General features: G+C 31.5%; 1 protein-coding gene across 4 annotated transcripts in view; it reads right to left on the bottom strand.

Moving 5' to 3' along the window:
* LOC127703183 (CCR4-NOT transcription complex subunit 1-like) overlaps positions 1-18,501 on the bottom strand; it is a 62,441-nt gene that overhangs the window by 43,515 nt on the left and 425 nt on the right. For 2 of the 4 annotated variants that reach the window (XM_052207709.1, XM_052207710.1), the window contains exons 2-16: positions 15,642-15,749; positions 14,442-14,540; positions 13,563-13,743; positions 12,967-13,110; positions 12,509-12,648; positions 11,601-11,656; positions 10,967-11,090; positions 10,119-10,238; positions 9,402-9,569; positions 6,787-6,914; positions 5,836-5,968; positions 3,964-4,071; positions 2,769-2,888; positions 1,151-1,273; positions 313-467 (exon numbers count right to left, since the gene is read on the bottom strand). In XM_052207709.1, the coding sequence (XP_052063669.1) occupies positions 313-467; positions 1,151-1,273; positions 2,769-2,888; positions 3,964-4,071; positions 5,836-5,968; positions 6,787-6,914; positions 9,402-9,569; positions 10,119-10,238; positions 10,967-11,090; positions 11,601-11,656; positions 12,509-12,648; positions 12,967-13,110; positions 13,563-13,743; positions 14,442-14,540; positions 15,642-15,749 (1,907 nt within the window). The remainder of the gene's footprint in view (positions 1-312; positions 468-1,150; positions 1,274-2,768; positions 2,889-3,963; positions 4,072-5,835; positions 5,969-6,786; positions 6,915-9,401; positions 9,570-10,118; positions 10,239-10,966; positions 11,091-11,600; positions 11,657-12,508; positions 12,649-12,966; positions 13,111-13,562; positions 13,744-14,441; positions 14,541-15,641; positions 15,750-18,501) is intronic. The other 2 variants (XM_052207711.1, XM_052207712.1) reach the window with 1 other exon arrangement.

Below are 18,501 nucleotides of genomic sequence, written 5' to 3'. Positions count from 1 at the left end.
GAATATTTGCTGCTGACATATAAAATAACACTTTTACAAATGAAAATATTTTTCAATAGAGAATGTATAATACATAATTTTTTTTATAGAAAAATAGACCTGTATGTTCTCTTATTAGTTATACAAGCATCTAAAAACTAGATATTTTCCAAAAAGAATACATTGCCTCGGAAGAACCCAAAGATATCACAACTGTAAGGAAAAATTAAAAACTTGGGGATAAAGCATACTTTTATTATTTGTGTGTACATAACAAAACCGTTTCAATCACAGTCATGGGTTCACAATTAAACATATATCTTAAAGTTTTACCTAGCACACTGCTGCAGACAAGCCAACATTGTCCCTATAGTATCTGGAGGTAGCATTTGACTTTTGATCTGTTGTTGGTCATCCTTTGGTGGTCCACCCATCAACTGGGGACATCTTCTTTTCAGAAAGTTTACAGAAGTCTGTATAAATGGTTCCTGAAATAATTTTTTTTTAGCATTAAGTTTAGGATCTTGCAAACAATAAAGAAAAAGTCTGAAAACATTTATATATCCGTCTCACACAAAAATGTAACCCAATTTATCTACTGTGAATTTATTATGAGTCCTGGGGAACTATTTTTCATGGAGTTTGTGGGTAAAAGTTCCTGTTCAACAAAATACTAATTTGCTAAAGGCTTAAATGTAGAATTTGTCAAATCACAAAATTAAGTATCCACGAAAACACAATTTTTCCTCAATCAATTAATGGGTATCCATGAAAATAAATGAATCCAAAAGAACATGTTTTCATTTTATTTACTGAAAGGTCAAACACACCAAAATAAATTATTGGTAATTATAGAAAGAATATCTTTTTTATAAATCTGTTGTTCTCCATGACCAATGTGATAAAGTTGAATGTTATTTTGAAAATTTGTAATAACTAAAATATTTTTCTTATAAAAACCGTCAAACCATAATGTTTCAATGTAATGAAGTTTTGCCTTTACATGCAATTTACACAAAGTTTTTTAAAACTAGTATAGAATATCTACAACACGGTTCTTAGCTTAATTAAATATTAATTAAGTGCAACTGTTGTTTACACACACACATTACTTAGTCTGTCCTCTTGAAAAATAGACTATAAATATCAGCTAAAACATCTGTATACTCACCCCATGTTCTCTGATTTTATCTGATAACCACTTGTCTAACTTGAGGTACTCCCTACGGGAGGCAAGACAAGCTAGGTCTATCACAAAGGCAAATGGTGTGGCATTTAACAACATTGATAATGCCTGAAAACAAATTTTGAACAAATTATTTAGCATCCTAAAATAACACAATATGAAAGTTAAAGTTTCCATGCAAAAGTATCTTAAAATTTGTTTCTCAAGTATATCAAATTATCAATTATGCAAACAAACAAAAAAAGAAAAAGAAAACACTCTTAAACTATTTATTCAAATCAATTCCCAATAATAGATTGGTTCACAACATGAAATTACAATTTTATTAAAATCTTTTAAAATTTCTTCCTAAAGTAAAAAAAAAAAAATGTGGATAGTGTCCACATGTGGACACAGATGATGCCCCCGCTTGCATATCATATAGTTATAAAGGGACATAACTGAAGAACGGTAAAAGTGACACTACCCAAATTTGAACTTGATCTGAGTTATGTGGTAATAAGCATTGTGTGTACTTGATATGAGTTTTGTGGTAATAAGCATTGTGTGTAAGTCTCATAACATTTGGTTGAGGCTAACTTAGGTAGAGAACAGAAACTAAAAATTTAGCAATTTTTCTATTTGTAAACACGCATAACTCTAGAAGGGTTATGTATAAGTTTTATAACATTTGGTTGAGACAAACTAAAAAATTCAGCAATTTTTATGTTTATAAAGGGACATAACTCAAGAATGGTAAAAGTGTTGCCACCAAATTTTGTACTTAATCTGTATTATGTAGTAATAAGCATTGTGTATAAGTTTCATAACATTTGGTTGAAGCAAACTAAAGTTAGAAAACGGAAACAAAAAATTTGTACTTGATCATAGTTTTGTGGTAATGAATATTGTGTATAGGTTTCATAATGTTTGGTTTGGGCAAACTTAAGTTACAGAATGGAAACTAAAAATTTGGCAATCTTTCGATTTATAAAGGGGCATAACTCAAAAATGGTTAAAGTGACTCTACCCAAATTCAACTTGATCTGTGTTTTATCAGTGGAAGTCAAAATTAAACATTGCATTGTATAAAGAATTGATTGTAGTTGATTCAACTATAATCATGGACAAAGGAAGATAACTCCAATTTTAAGAATTACTTGATATTAAGAAGAAAATAAAAATTTTTGCAATTTTTTTATTTATAAAGGGGCATAACTCTAAAGTGACGCCACCAAAATTCATACTTGATCTGTGTTTTGTGGTAATGAGCATTGTGTATAAGTTTCATAACATTTTGTTGAGGCAACCTTAAGTAAGAAAACGGAAACTAAAAATTTTGCAATTTTTCCATTTATAAAGGGGCATAACTCTAGAACGGTTAAAGTGACACCACCAAAATTAAAACTTGATCTGTGTTTTGTGGTAATTAGCATTGTGTATAAGTTTCATAACATTTGGTTGAGGCAAACTCAAGTTAGAGAACGGAAACCAATTTTGGGACGTACGGACGGATGTACGTACGTACAGATGGACAAGGGTAAAACTTAATGCCCCCTCCACTACGGTGGGGGCATAAAAAAACAGACTGTCAATGTGAAAAAATTCAGTGTAGTTATATTACCTTCAAGTCCTGAGCACAATCCAGAATTCGAGATAATCTGTTCTGGTCATGTTGCTCTCCCCTCATGTACCATTCAGCCATAGAGTGCATGATAAGGGTACGAATTGTATTGGAATGACCCTATAGCAAAAACAAAATCAGTCCTTTACTTTACCATCACAAAAATGCAGTCATCATTGATAAGAAAAAGTAGGTAAAACAAAAGTGCATATGTTCTTCTACATACAGTTGAATTCCTAATGCATGCAGAGTTTAAGTTTAGTTGGATTGGTTGCCTTGCTTGCTTTCTTTGTACTAATGTTTGCTCAAGCATTGTAATTAAGATTGACATCTGCAAACAATATAAGTAGGCAGAGTTAAACCTGTATATAGGTAAATTTGATTATTTAATAGTGTCCAATCAAATTTAAGTATAATGTATACAAGTTTAACTCTGCCTTTATATATTGTTTTCAGATGTCAATCTTAATTACAATGATTGAACAAACATTAACACAAACAAAGCAAGCAAGCCAACCAAACCTTTAACTTGCTAGCATTATGATAACAGCTGTAAATACAATCAGTTACTGTAAATTCAGAAATTTTTGCAATATTTCTTTATTGTTGCAAAAATTGTAACAGAAGAGGTTTCACAAAAATTAGAACTTCCATCTTAAATTTTGATAGCATTATTTGTATGTAGCATTTACTGAAATAATTAATCTTGCATTTTCGTTCATTTTTCAACTGTCACAATAATAATGCACACATAAATTTCCCAATTGTCTGTCTTTCAATTTAATATCTTGATCTCTTGGTATGTAACAATGATTTAAAATATTTTATTTTGGGAGTAAATGTCTCATATAAAAGTTGACAATCAAAATGCCTTAATTAAAGAGCATTTTACATTTTCAGCAGTTATTTCTAAAAAGATATAAGCACAGCTTGCAATTTAACCTTCAAATTTTCAGTTCATAAAATTTTGTAATTGTACTAAAGCTAATGCAATTTGACAAACAAAGCCTTCAACACAGAATATATGTCATTCTATAGACTATAGATAACATTAAGCATAGAATATATAACAAATAGCTAACTTCATTTTTTTCTTGAAAAACTTCAGATGTAGAAATTCATGTAGTTTGCATTAGTTTATGATCTATCTCCATCTATATATTACTAACTTTAAAATAAAACACTTAGAGATTACCTGACAATGCCATGCATAATGCAGTACAACAGCTGAATTTGGATGATTTCCGAGGAATATTGGCATCAAAGTGGAGATCAGTTCTTGTTTCAATGTGTTCCATGTAGGCTGCAAGAAAAGTGTCTTTTTTATAAAAAAAATATTTTGTTCCACAGAGAATATTTGAATCAAGTTCATACAAACAAATGACAACAATTTTTGTAATCAACCTTATTGTGTAAAGATATATACATACTACTATGTGGTGTTTAAAGGAGACATGACACGATTTTCAATTTGTGTTTCAAAATGTTTATTTATACTTAACTTTCCCCAAAAATACATCGATAGCAATATAAGTGTCAACTATTTAGGAAAATATATATTTTAATGAGATTTTAATGCAACGATTTATCGACCTGTCAAATATGCATATTTCCATCCCGGGAGTCACTCAGAATGAGGCTACTACGTCAGTGGTTACATTCATTCATATTGACATAAGGGTACAGCACAAATTTAGTTTCGATTATTATCCAACAAAACGCATGACAGTGATAAACAATGATTATGTGTGATGCCGATGGATTCAACAATGTAATTAAAAAGAATATTGACATGATATTTTCTGTTTTTTTGAATGACACGCAGACTTAGAAGGTGTAAAGATGGGACTTTTAAACAAGCCGAAACTACACTTCTTTTCGCCACTTTCATTAGGATTCCAGAGTTGGGGTCTCGGGTGCCATGCCATGAGTTCATCATAGGTCACAGGTGTACGGTACAGATGATTGAGTTTCGCAATTTCGGGTCTCGTTTGAAGCTTCAAGTGTCACTCCACATGGGGGATTGATAAAGACATATATTGATTACGCAATATTACTTCAAAACCTCTTTGTGTACATCCTGAATGTTGGTTTTGCCGAGGGCACAGGTGAGATTGGAATATATTATTGTTGTGTACAGAAAACAGGTACAACTACCTGATCATATATGTTTAATGAATACCTGTAGTACGACCATACAATACCCTATGCACCACCAGTTAAATACCCTAACCCGTGTTGATAACTAATAGACAACCTGTATATAGATCTTATTTTTATTGCTTTCAAGAATATGCAGATATAAAAAGGTTTATAACAGATGCATTTTTTAATTGACTTCTTGAGATGGAAAAGTAATATTCTTGTAAGCTTGCAAGTCTATAACTTTGTAAGAAATTGTTCGACATAAAGCATAAAAAGCAAACAAGGAAATGATACAAGAATGTGAATCATGTCTTTTACATTCTTTTTCTGACACATTCCCTATTTCCATTCTCAATTTTATTATATTGAACATCGAATATAATTATTGACAACTATTTAGTTGGTAAAGATTCAGATGATGAAAAACATTCATTTTAAAATGGAAACTTTATAATAAATGAAGAAAGTGTTGTTTACCGTAGGGCCTCCAATAATGAGAAAACCCCATTTTTAATGACAAGCGCTTGATTCTTTGACCAGAAAAATGCTGATTTACCAGGTTTTGACCAGCAAAATTGTACAAAACATGTTTTAAGACTAATATTTATTAATTTAATAAAAAAAAAAAAAATTAAAAAAAATCGTGTCAAGTCTCCTTTAACGACCTTGACTACTCATGATATATACATTATTTGTATCCTGTAATACATGTAATACTAAGAAACACTTACATAATTATCACTTAGTTTATCACCCCAGATAAAAAGCGGTTCTGGGGTGCACAAAAATAAAAGGACAAAATTTATAATGAGGCAAGATAATCAAGGTCACTTATACGAGTGGAACAGGCAAAATTTAAGAATTTCATCTTTCAGAGAAATTACGAAAAATCATTCTAGATTGTAAACTAGGTAAAACTTACTGTGATTTGTAGTAATGCCAATACCAGCATGTCTGGACAGTTTTGTATTGGGAACTTGAATAACTCGGATATTTGTTGGTAATGTCCTGCTTCTGATAACCTCAGTAATGTCTCAACCATATCTAATGATCTCCTAAAACAATCGTATTTTATATTACTAATGGGAAATGCAAACATGTATTACTTACTCTGAAAAGAAGTACAGCAATTGTTTTGTCAGTAAATTTGCCACTGAATTTCTTCCCAATTTTTAGATAACTAATATAACTTGTAATCAGGTTTTTTTTTGTGTGTTCTTTAAATTGGAAAGAAAAAGAATCATTACACTATCAAGAGAGAATGACAAAAGATCTCAGATACAATGTATGAAGATTCATTTGATCCTATTAAACCATCTTGAATCTCGAAATTATAGCATCACTTTCATGAATCTTTATACAAGAAAATCATTTTAGGTAGCATCACATTACCGGGATGCTAAAAGGGTTGGGAGAGCATTAATAAGACATTCCATGACATTGTCAGCATTGCAGAACAAGAATTTCTCCATAAAATGGAAGATTGTTACAATGTTTAATGAATAATTACATTACAAAGAAGTTTCATACAATTCCGTAACTTTGATTGGCCAAAGCATTCAAGAAGTTAAATTTCATTTGTGTATAATATGCAACATCTATAATATGACTGCAGGTGCTAACCGTGATAACATTAAAACAATGCACATAAAAACAAATAAGGCTTGATTTATCTCCTTATTTCATGGATTTAGCATAAAAATGTTATTATATGAATTCAATGCTTCTTATTGTAATCTAATAGGGGCGTAAAAGCGTTGAATGTGCACACATTTTTATGTACTTTGTCTAACGCTTTTACACCCCAATAAAATTTCAAAAAGAAGCATTCATTCAATTCTTAAATAAAAAAAAAAGTCTAAGTTCAGCCTACCATGTTGTAATGTCTCTATTGTCATCATCTGGTGCTGCCTTAAGTATGTCTGTTACCACTGTGTGACAAGGGTAATCAGCAAAACAGAAGACATCTGGGTTACGTAAGGCCTGTACAATCAATGACAACTGAAAAAAAATAAGTCCATTTTAAATATGCAAAAATTGTATTAAAAGTTGAATGTTGAAAAAACTTTTTTTATTTCTTTCTTATTTAGTAAAATAATGGAAATTCGGTGAAAAAAATCCTACATGTGTTTTTGAGATTTAAATCTGTGTCTAATTGTTCTAAGGAAGCGCCTTGATGAATAGAATCTAAAATTAATACTAAACAAAACTTCCCCTTTAGAACCATTTACTCAACGACATAAAGAACCAATGATTTACAGGTTGTATAGCCTATTGCTTATCCCGTGTTTATTTGCATACAGTTGTATTTGTATAATAAAACCCCAAAAAATTCACAGTCTTGATTCCAGTATTCACATATTGTCTTACCGCAAGTTTGCTATTTGTAATTTGTCAGTGAACAAAGTAACAATGATTAAGGTGATGTTGATCAAATCTGTCCATTATTTTAATAGAATAAGTAAGCAGATATAACAACTGAAATGTTTGTGAATTTATGGTGAAGAAATTTTCAGAAAAAAGTTATGGTTTAACTCTTTCAACACTGCATAACTTTCAATGTATTATACCCTTCAACACTAAGTAACTTTGAGAATTTTCATTTATTTAAGGTAGGTACTTTTAAACTGATGTATATTTGTATCTGTCATCCAATTCCATCATATGAGGTATCAAAATAATCAGCATACTTTGTATTTGATGTACCTGTTGTCTTATTGTGACTTATGGTGACATACAGGTAAATCAGGTAATTTTGATAAACTGGTGTTTTAACTATGAAATCACTTTTATTTTCGTTTGAATTTATATTGATTTAATAGTTTATGATTATTAAACAAGAGGCTCTCAAGAGCCTGAATCGCTCACCTGTATTTCAGAGGAGAAGATTTTTAAATGTTAGCAAACTTGATGAACAAATTGTGTAAAATTGTCTTTAAAGGGCAATAACTCCTTAAGGGGTCAATTGACAATTATGGTCATATTAACTTTTTTGTAGATCTTACTTTGCTGAACATTATTGCTGCTTACAGTTTATATATATCTATAATAATATTCAAAATAATAACAAAAAACTGCAAAATTTTGTTAAAACTACCAATTCGGTGGCAGCAACCCAACAATGGGTTGTTCAATTCGTCTGAAAATTTCAAAGCAAATAGTTCTTGACCAATTGAACAATTTTACCCCATGTCAGATTTGCTCTAAAAGCTTTAGTTTTTGAGATATAAGCCAAAAACTGCATTTGACCGTTATGTTCTATTTTTAGCCATGGCGGCCATGTTTGTCGATGGATCAAAACTTCAGATACAATTTATAAACTAGATACCCTAAGGAACATTCAATTAAAGTTTGAAGGTATTTGGCCCAGTAGTTTCAGAGGAGAAGATTTTTGAAATAGTTTACGACGACGGACGCCAAGTGATAGCATAAGCTCACATGGGGCCCATCGGCCCCGGTGAGCTAAAAAATAAATGATATATTGTCTCAACTGACAAGGTATTTGTACTTCGTTAGCACAGGTAAATGTGTCAACTTTCATGTTCAATTTTCGGATTCCCTTCAAATTAGTTAAATTGACGATAGAAGTGGAGACTTCTTTAGTATAAAAACATTGAAAATAGTTCAGGGCAGATGCTGAAGTGTCAAAATTTCTAACTGGGCCCACACGTTCCCTACATTTATGAATGTTTCTTTGAGTTTCTGTCTTTCTCCATGTGTCAAAATTTTTGTCAACATGTCCGCGGCTTCAAACCCCTCGTAAGTCATCTTCATCATCACTTTCCCCTACTATATTTCTCCATTGCCTTTCAAATTCATATCTGTCAGCTTTATTAACATTTATTAAGTCAAATTAGCTGACATTATAAATCAATAATTTCGTCTCCTGACAGTTAGTTTTCACTATCGATATCCACCATTTTGTGTACAAAATTTCCAAAAATTTTCATCGCTAATAATAGACCAATATTTACTTTATTTTCCGTTAAAAATACGGAAAAAGCCATAGTAACTCGAATGAATGTATATGATGATAGTATGTTACTTCAAAGGGGTTTTCCCGACGACCGACCAATGGATATCTTGGAATAAAAAAAGTAGCATGTGCAGCCCTGTATAGCGGGCTATAGTGTTTACCGAAGTAAAATTGATTTCCAGGTAAACCGGGTCATAGTGCTGAAAGAGTTAAACTCAAAAATAGGGTAGGTCGAAAAAAATCCTCACACACATATTTTTCAATTTGCCCTATTTGGCCTTGCAGTAACACCCATTTAATCACTTACTTCTCAAAATATCTCTACAAATAGTCAAACCAGATGTACTCTCTTTGATATAATTTTAGAAACAAATTCAGTATTGAAGCCAGGTCTTATTGAAAAGAGCTTTGTTGATGTTAAAATCTTTAAAACTTTTGTTCACAAATTTCACTATTTTACTGAAACAACATATACATTTTTTTGTACATGAAACATTGATAGATCAACAAACCTGTCCTTCTGTATTTTTCCATGGCCTGTATATGTAATCAATGGGGAAAACTTCCTGTAGTCCTTTAATTAGTCCCTGTACAAGTAACCGTAGTCCCTTTTTGTTGAGGACCATGAAGTTAGGGTGATCAAGTTCTATCACCACATCTCTCCAATTAAAGTGAGGAGCCTGAAGTCAAAAACAAAACATTCCATGGTATCATTAAAAACATTTAAATCAACTATCAAAGCTCAGGAATCATATTGTTTAACACATTAGCAAATACAAAATCATCTTTTTTTTAAGGGGGGAATGTTGAAATAATCATACATTTTCAGCTTGTAAAATGTGATATTACACATGTATATCAAATACACATTATATGTTAACATTTACATTAAATACAGTCACCTAATAAGGATATAGAATTTCATAGCTATATATATATTTTGTATATAATAATTTGTACATAAAAATATCAAACTCTGTATTCATTATTGAAATGTCAAATTGTTAAAAGTTTTCCCACACAAAATAACTAATATTAAATCTTGGCAATACACTTTTAACATTTGAGTTAAACTGGAATTTTATAAGTATACTACTGCTGACTATCACTACTTAACAATATATCATAGGAGGGGCACAAATAAACTCATCATAGATACACAAAATAAAGTAGGTTACCCCTAAATCAGTCGCCCATTCTAATGATCAATAAATATATAAATAACCAACCTGTCTGTTGTTCCACGAGGTACATACCAAATCTTGTACCACACCGATGAAGACATCCACATTCCATGTATTAATCCCAGGCTTCTCTGTCTTATCTGACATATCCCAGTCAGAAGTCACCTGTAAATTATAGTTCATGCCTCTTTATAGTCAATTTTAAATTATGTAATTTAAACAACTTCAGTTTAAACTCACTAATGCAATGTTGACCATAGCTAGTTTAGCAATTCTATTAAGGTCCTTTTTCAATTTGATGCACTTCAATGTTTCATATATTTGACTTTCTAAACTTTTCTAGCATACCTGGGCTTACAGTCATAAAACTAGATTATCGTACACAAATTCAGAAATCAACTTAAATGTTTTGAGCACCAATTTTGTACTTCAAGTACTGACCAAAAGGCCTGATGACAACTATTCTAGTAATATGTGTGAAGGGTAAAGCAATCAGTATCCTAGGTTTGTGTCACATGTCTAATATTGACTTGCATCTGACCACAGGATACCACAGAATGTTATACCTTAAATGTACTTTCAATAACTATATGCATAAATGTCATGTAAATATTTGTAACTATAATTCAACCATTTCCATATCCAACAAGTTTATCTGATATTAGAATGAAAACATGCAATGATGATGTTGGCAAATATCTTTTCCAGACGTTTTCTAGATATTTATCTATAATACAGGATCAAAGGCAAAAAATGTTATTTTAGTTTTTCTTTCTAATTTCTCTTTGATTTAAAATCACAGGCCATATCAAATACAGAACAAACTCTTTCCACTTTGTCTGTTTTTGACAAACATGTAATAAACTCAATAATTGGTATTAAGAAAACACTACCTGATCACTATGCATGTTTAGCCCCGTTGGTGTTCTTGCCATCATTCCAAGTACTTTAGCAACTGATGCAGGAGTTACTTCCCTTACTCCAAACTGCATTAGCATTACTCTGCATTCTTCAGGACTGAATTGAAAAGCATAATCTGATTCAAAATTTATATATATATATATTAATGACTCTGAACCCTGATGGTCATGCTGAAGTGCAATGGTTTGAGGCTGAAGTGTGTTTTTCATCATGTAAAGTGCGATGGTGCTTTTGTGACATCATCTTGTTGATAGCTACGCCGAAGTGTGTTGGTGGTAACGCTGAAGTGTGACAGATTACATAAACTTTATTGTTAATGATTTTCATGTTCACATTATTATGTAGAAGTCAATTTGTTCGTTAGAAGCAGCTTTTGAGATTTTTTTGGTAAATAGTTGAGACAATGCAGCAAAATTTAATTGGACGACCTCCTCCATGCTGAAATGCAGGTGCAGGGTTCGAACTCACAACCTTAGTGAAATAAAACAATTTGAATATTATAGCTTGAAAAATCTAATAACTGAATCATGCCACCTCAATTAGAACTGTCAAAATGTTGAATGTACATGTAAAAACTTGTTTTATTTATTTTATTGAGAACATTACCTTGCTGTACAACTGTATCCTCTTTCTAAGATCATATAATCCAAGGAGGAATCAAACTGAAGTAGAACAATAGTTATTAAAACTGAGAATCAGAAAAAAGTTTTCATTCAGTATTTCAAATACTGAGGATTCATGATTATTCATGGGGTATTATTTTTGTAGATTTTGTGGGCATACAACTAATGTACAAATTTCCTGTACGCCTGTATGAAGAAATTTTCTGAAACCAGGAAATCAAGTTTCCAAAAAAATTGTTACCCATGAATTAAATGAATCTTTAGTAGTGAATTATGTAAGGGCTGTTCTATTAAAACATACGTTGGGACCCACTGACCCAGAGAAGGCATTTCAAAATCTCTACTATGGCAGGTTGTCAATTATTTGTTCATACAGTAAATTTCTAAAACTGCATCTATAGGGGGTCATGGTTCCTCATTTTCAAAATGCTTTCTATGGTTACCATGTTTGTTTTTAATGGAAACAGACCTAAACATGGATAAAATTCAGTTAATATTTTATTTTAAATTTCAACCTCAGGTGGAACCAATTCAGTTTGACTATGTATTCATCCTTTATAGAGTTTGACAATGCAATTTTAGATTTTGATGATTTTGCACAAAACAGTGTTCTCCTCAGGGCCTTTTAGCATCATGGTGATGTGATGTTATATTGCTAGATTGTGATGGTATCTGAAATAAGTTTCTTATAGATAGTGTTATGGATGTGATGCTATAGTTTTTAGAAAAAAGAAGGTATTTCATAATTTCCTGTTTACCAGGATGATATAAGAAATTTCTGAGGAGAACACTGCTAGAGAAAAGCTAAAACAAGTGAAAATGTAAGTTTGAAAAAATAAGAGAAAGCAATTGAATATAAATCTGCTGTAACAATGTTTTAACTTTACATACCACTGAGTTGGGCATGTTAGATTTACATACCACTGATTTAGGCATGTTTGATATATCTGTCAGTTTATCAACAGCTAAATCTTCCGATTCTGGATACAATAAAGGTCCCAAAATAACTGGAACTCTTTCGTGTGGGAAATCTGGAAAATATAAAAATAGCTTTAGTTGAAATGATAATTAAAATTTGTGCAGCTAAAATGAACAGTCAAAAATGTAATTTAAGACTTTTTCCCAGTAGTTGTGTAGCAAGGGAACAAGTTTTACTGGAATAGGAATGGATGAAATATAAAACTAGAGCTGAGTGACTGCTATAATAGAAATTGATGATGAACCAAACAATTTAGAAACTAGGGTTTTACAATTATTAAGTTAACTGCATGTATTCTCTACAGTTAACAAAACCAGAGGTTAACAAAATGCTCTGTCTAAATGTTTATAATTTTATAACTGCTTCATACCTTTCCTTAATGTTGACAAAAACACTTCCTTTTGATCGTTTCCAATTCCAAAGTTATCTTTGTTACGAATGAGGTGAACCACGAGTAGATGTAAAACTTCTATGGCAACGTCCTGTAGTCCACCTTCTTGTCTTAAACTTGATTCTATAAAAAGACATAATTTTGTATATTAATAATGACACTATTTTCAAACAAATTCCTAATTTTTGTTATCAGGTTTTAAAACCAGCGGCTCTTTTCACAAAAATTCTTAAGAGTAAAAATACTTGCAAGTCACACACATTTCAGTATAACTTACGATCAATTTTAATCGTAAGATTTTTTGTGAAAAGAGTCGCAGGTGTATGACAATGAATTTGATCTATGTTACAACTGATTTACAAATTTTAGTTTATCTAATTTACATCCATGGGAGAGATATTAGGCAAATCATCTTGATATTCACCTTCTTAAATCAAGTCAGATCAATTTTTCATTTTAGATGAACATCTTTAAATTTTTATCTTTCAATTCTAATGTTACAAAGGATGAAAATGCAGAATTCTGTCTCCAATAAAACATGCAACAGAGTAATTTTAGTAATTTGATATACTCACCTGGATCGACATAGGATCTAATAAGGTCAGGAAGCTTCTGTCTGACAAACTGGCTTGCGTATTGACGAGTCTCACTGTTTGAAGAATGGAGAAGTGCAATGCCAAATGTTACTTCTTGAACACGATTTAACTTTATAACTTTGCTGATCTGTGGCAGCAAATGAGGGGAGGGTTTCAAATTCTGAAAGAGAAAAATACTGGTTTGTGAGCTATAGGTACATCTAATTATTCTTTTTTTATATAAATAAACCAACAAAGTTACTAAATCAGGGTTTTAACATTCCAAACCATTGCTGAGACTACAATAGTGGACAACAGTGTGCACCAACTCAACATAAAAAAGAAAAGAAATTTGAAGAGTAAATATACGTCACAAAATCAGCCTTACCTGATCACCCTTCAAACATCTTTCAGCACACATTTCTCCTAAGATTTAACTCATCTTTACAGTTACAAATGTTTGCTTAATGGTATGAATTCTGCATACATGAACAAATACCTTTAAATTTGATCTGCTTGTAAAAGTTTCTACCTATATTTTGTGAAAGGTGAAATTGTCAATTTTGTAACAATGCATTCATTGTCAGACTAGGCATTTCCTTACAAGTAATTCAAAGTATAGAAAAACAGAAAGTATGTTTTTGACATTTGGCAGATTTGAAAAGAGCACAACCCACAAAACTCATCGCCACCAACCTGCTGATTATCATATCATTCTGTTCATTAGTACCTAAGAAAAGTGTGACAGAAATATTTTGTTTGGATGGACTAAGGACAAAAGGACAGAGAGGTGGGTATAACAAGCAGTATCATCATTTAAATAAATTCCATTTCTATCATGTGTTATCCACTTATTTATATTACTCTGGCAGTACAAACCTTTTGATGATGTAATGGATTGTCAACAGAATAACACAATATGGATACAAAATTGGGTTTACTCAGCAATGAACAACACTCTTGAATCAAATACTGAGTCTGAAAAAAAGTGAAACATAAATGTAGTGAAATAAAAATTGCAATTTTATACAAATTAAGTTCTACATTGCTCTAAATGTCTACAAAAAGCTATGATTAATCAAGATTGATCATACAAATTACAAAAGTATTAACTTGTGCATCTAAATTCAAGCAAACACATAGTTGACATGCTCACTGTTCAATTAATATCAACCCCCTTTCCCCCCATAAAAGGAAAACCTATTGAAATTTTGCTATAAATAGACAATTTTGGTTGAACTTCTATCTGGTTCAATGAACCAAGATTATTTATCTCATTAAATTTTCACAACTTTTATTTTTATTTTGATCATGTACATGATGTAAGTTTCAAGTAGCCATGCATGGAAGAGAGTAACACTATTCATGTTGAAGAAATGTATAACCTTATACAAGTATTCCTTACAAGAATAGTATGACTTTAATGTAATTAGTACCATAAAGTCAGATTTTTTTTCAGTTTTCTTTCATTTTTTTACTAATCAAATAAGTGTCATTATTTACAGCAATTGATCCCCCAAAAATTGAACTTAAGAAATTAATCAATAAAACATGTCAAAAGAGAAAATACACAGAAATGTTCAATTCTTCAAATGCTTCCTATTTTTTAATGAAACTAAATTTGTATTTTGATAGAATTTTGTTTCTTTATTATTTGCACAGGTAACTGTTCAAACTTCCCTGTGACTTTATTGTCCTTTTTAGATACCTTGAAGGCATAGTTGCACTAGTTAAAGGCAATTTTCAAGTCACCTGCTAACATGAGCCTGGTCATGACTATAAACGAACCTTTGATTTTTTTTAGTTTAAAGTTTTCGTCTTTTTGGTTAGAACAAAACTTTTTTTTCCAAAAATGATACATGTGTCTACTATCTTCACCATGCAAATGTTTCCATTTACTACAACTTTATGTGCATGTTGATCTTTTCAACATACATGTATCAGAAATGGAAAACATTTAATATCAGCATGACAACTGTGTTTTTTACCCGGGTTTTAAATCACACATTTTACTTTTCAAGTAAAGCTGGACTCACAGTTGTACATATTTATTCATATTTATTCATTCTAATTTAATACCTGGTGAAAGTCTTTTCCACTACTACGACCATCACCACTAAAATCAACATGAGAAAAAAGACAACGAAATAAATGTCTATCAGCTTCTGCTCCGTGTTGATTTACAAGCTGAAAAATAAATGAAAAAAAAAACAAAATTATATTATATAAGGTAAGCCAAATTCAAAGAATTACAGGTGTATTGAATACAGTGACTTTTTAAGATAATTGAAACTATTTATCTCTTTCATCATGTTTAAGATTCAAAAGGACTATTTGATGTCATAACTTGAGCCCACCCATACCATATCAATAGATCATTGTGTGATAAGACAGTGATTTTGCTAGCGCTCGTCACTTTCGTCATTTACGAAACTGTTTTCAAAATGACGAAAGTATTTCAAATCAGTTTCGTCACTTGAATTTGGAAAGTGTAAAAATATTTTCGCATTGAAAAACAATTCTACCTGTCTTTATGTTTCTGACAAGTTTATGACCCTCCGCTAATTAACATTTACAACAAGTGTTATAAAGTTGTGATTACAGTTAATCTGCTTATCGCCATCGGATGGGTCACTAATCTGTTAATTATTACCAAACTTCATAATTGACCATCATAATTATTCTCCCCAGTTAAATCAGTCAGTCGGTATTTAAATTTCAATATTTCCAAAGGCCTTCGACCACAATTTGCAGTTCGTTTGTCGTAGTTTCGTCATTTGAACAAAATATTGTTTTCCCCCTGAAAGTTCGCTTTTTAATTTCAATGTTTCTAAAATGATCACAATTTGCAGTTCGTTTGTCGTAGTTTCGGCAAATGATCCTATTTTCGTCATCTTTGATGTAAAACTTTCAATTTCGATTAAAAAGATAGAACTTTATTCAGAACGTTCAGAAATGTTTTCACGAGTCAAACAGGTGCTTCCTTTCCGATGTACTGCGCATGCGTGAAAGTATTCCTATGAATTTATAGACACTAAAACGTAAAATACGAAATAAATTTAGTATCAAAATAAATGAAAGAGACAAATATAGCTCTTAATAAGCAAATTAAAATTAAAAAATGATAATTTCCTGCCTTTTTTAAACACGAACCAATCCGTAGATGAATCCGGATTCATTTTGAATTTATAATTAATCTACTTGTCACTTCCCGTTTCATTTCATTTGAAAATCGAAAGTAAACGTGATCAATTCTCAATTACAATTTACAGTTATTAGAATCGTTCCAATAAGGATTTGTACAAATCCTTTGTTCCAACTGACAAATTGAAGCCATTTTTTGTTGGGCACATGAAACTTATTGAAGTGAAAGTTAGTCCGAGATTACTCTGACGTCCAACGGCTATATCGCCAGACAAGCTGGGGCCGTAGTGAAAGTTTGAACTAGATTTCCAGATTTTATATCCTAATCTTCATTTTTGAAGTGCCACATCAGTCAAACCATTGCAGTTACTGCCTAGTAAATTTATGCCTTAGTCCTTCAAAGTTTGACAAAGATGTATAGCTAGTTATATACACACATCCTTGGTCCCTTTGCTGTTACCCAAAATAATGTTGATTTTCATCTCGCGCAAAAGTGACTAAAGCCCTCAAAATCCTAGCTTAAACCCTGGATAAGACCTAGTTTTTGTACTAATAAATTTTGAAAATGAATCAGAATAGGATTGATTAAGCATCTCTGATTAATACCAATTATCTATTCTGAAAATTTACTGACTTCCCAGAAGGAATGGAAACAGCGCTCTAGCCTTTCCATCGAGCAATAATCCATGTCTGTATCAGTCGGAAATATGATAAGTATGATAAGTAACATAATAAAGGTCCACTAGGATTTACTAATGAGTTTCTTAACCAGTCATATGCATTTATGTAAAAAAAAGAAAATTTGTGGCCATAAGTGTTGGTGTTAAAAAAATCTTGCATAGAGCGCTGTTGCCCCAACCAAAGTTCATCAAAGCATTCCTTGTACTTAGTAAGTTCACCATGGATATGTTGAATACCTTCTGATAAATACCAGGATGAGGAATCAAGATAAAATGCCTTAAGAGTATGTTTCCATATGACCAAGGTTCCCACTAAGGATTTTTGAAGCCAAGTCCAGGGACTTGTCATTTTTGCGATGGCATGTCCAACAGAGAGAGAAGATGAAATCTTATTGATATATAATTCATTATTTCAGTCTCCATGACAAAGTAGAGCAAAGAAATCTCACCAAATATATATTTTTAAACTTTTGTTGTAAAATGATGACATCAGGGCTGTGTTGATACATTGTACAATCTTGATGCATCTTTGAACTAAAGACTGAGACAGGAATACATGACTAAATTTTCATTTGACATGATCACTGCATGATGAACCTCTTTCAAAGGAATATGGTACAACTCGCCCGGGGACAAATAGGACTGAATCAACTCAGACCGACTAACAAGTCAATTCGGACGGTCTATACTGTCAACTCGAACCATCTATAATGTCAACCCAGACAAAGTATTAAAGGAAAGTTTTGACTATGTAATTGATTATAAATTATTAAATGTTACAATCGGTAATGTAAATTTTATTATTCCAATCTTCAACAATAGACAGATGCATGTAAAAACTATCTTTTCATATTTTGTCCTAGTTGACTTTATAGAAGGTCAGAGTTGAATTCATAGACGGTCCAAGTTGACTTACTGACAGTCGGAGTTGCCTTCATAGAAGTCAGAAGATAGTCTTGCACCCTTTCAAAGTACAGAGACTGAGACATGTAAAAAGGGTGCATAAAACAATCAAGGTAAAACTTTCAATACAAACAAATGAATTGGTATATTTTTAAAGTGATAATGAAATGATATATAAACTGAATTAATTTGTACAGTAAGTAGTAAATCAT

Source organism: Mytilus californianus, unplaced genomic scaffold (genome assembly GCF_021869535.1).
Source record: "Mytilus californianus isolate M0D057914Y unplaced genomic scaffold, xbMytCali1.0.p SCAF_5, whole genome shotgun sequence".
NCBI classification, from domain to species: domain Eukaryota; kingdom Metazoa; phylum Mollusca; class Bivalvia; order Mytilida; family Mytilidae; genus Mytilus; species Mytilus californianus.
Note: the sequence above shows the minus strand (reverse complement) of the source record. Positions and strands in the feature narration are given on the sequence as shown.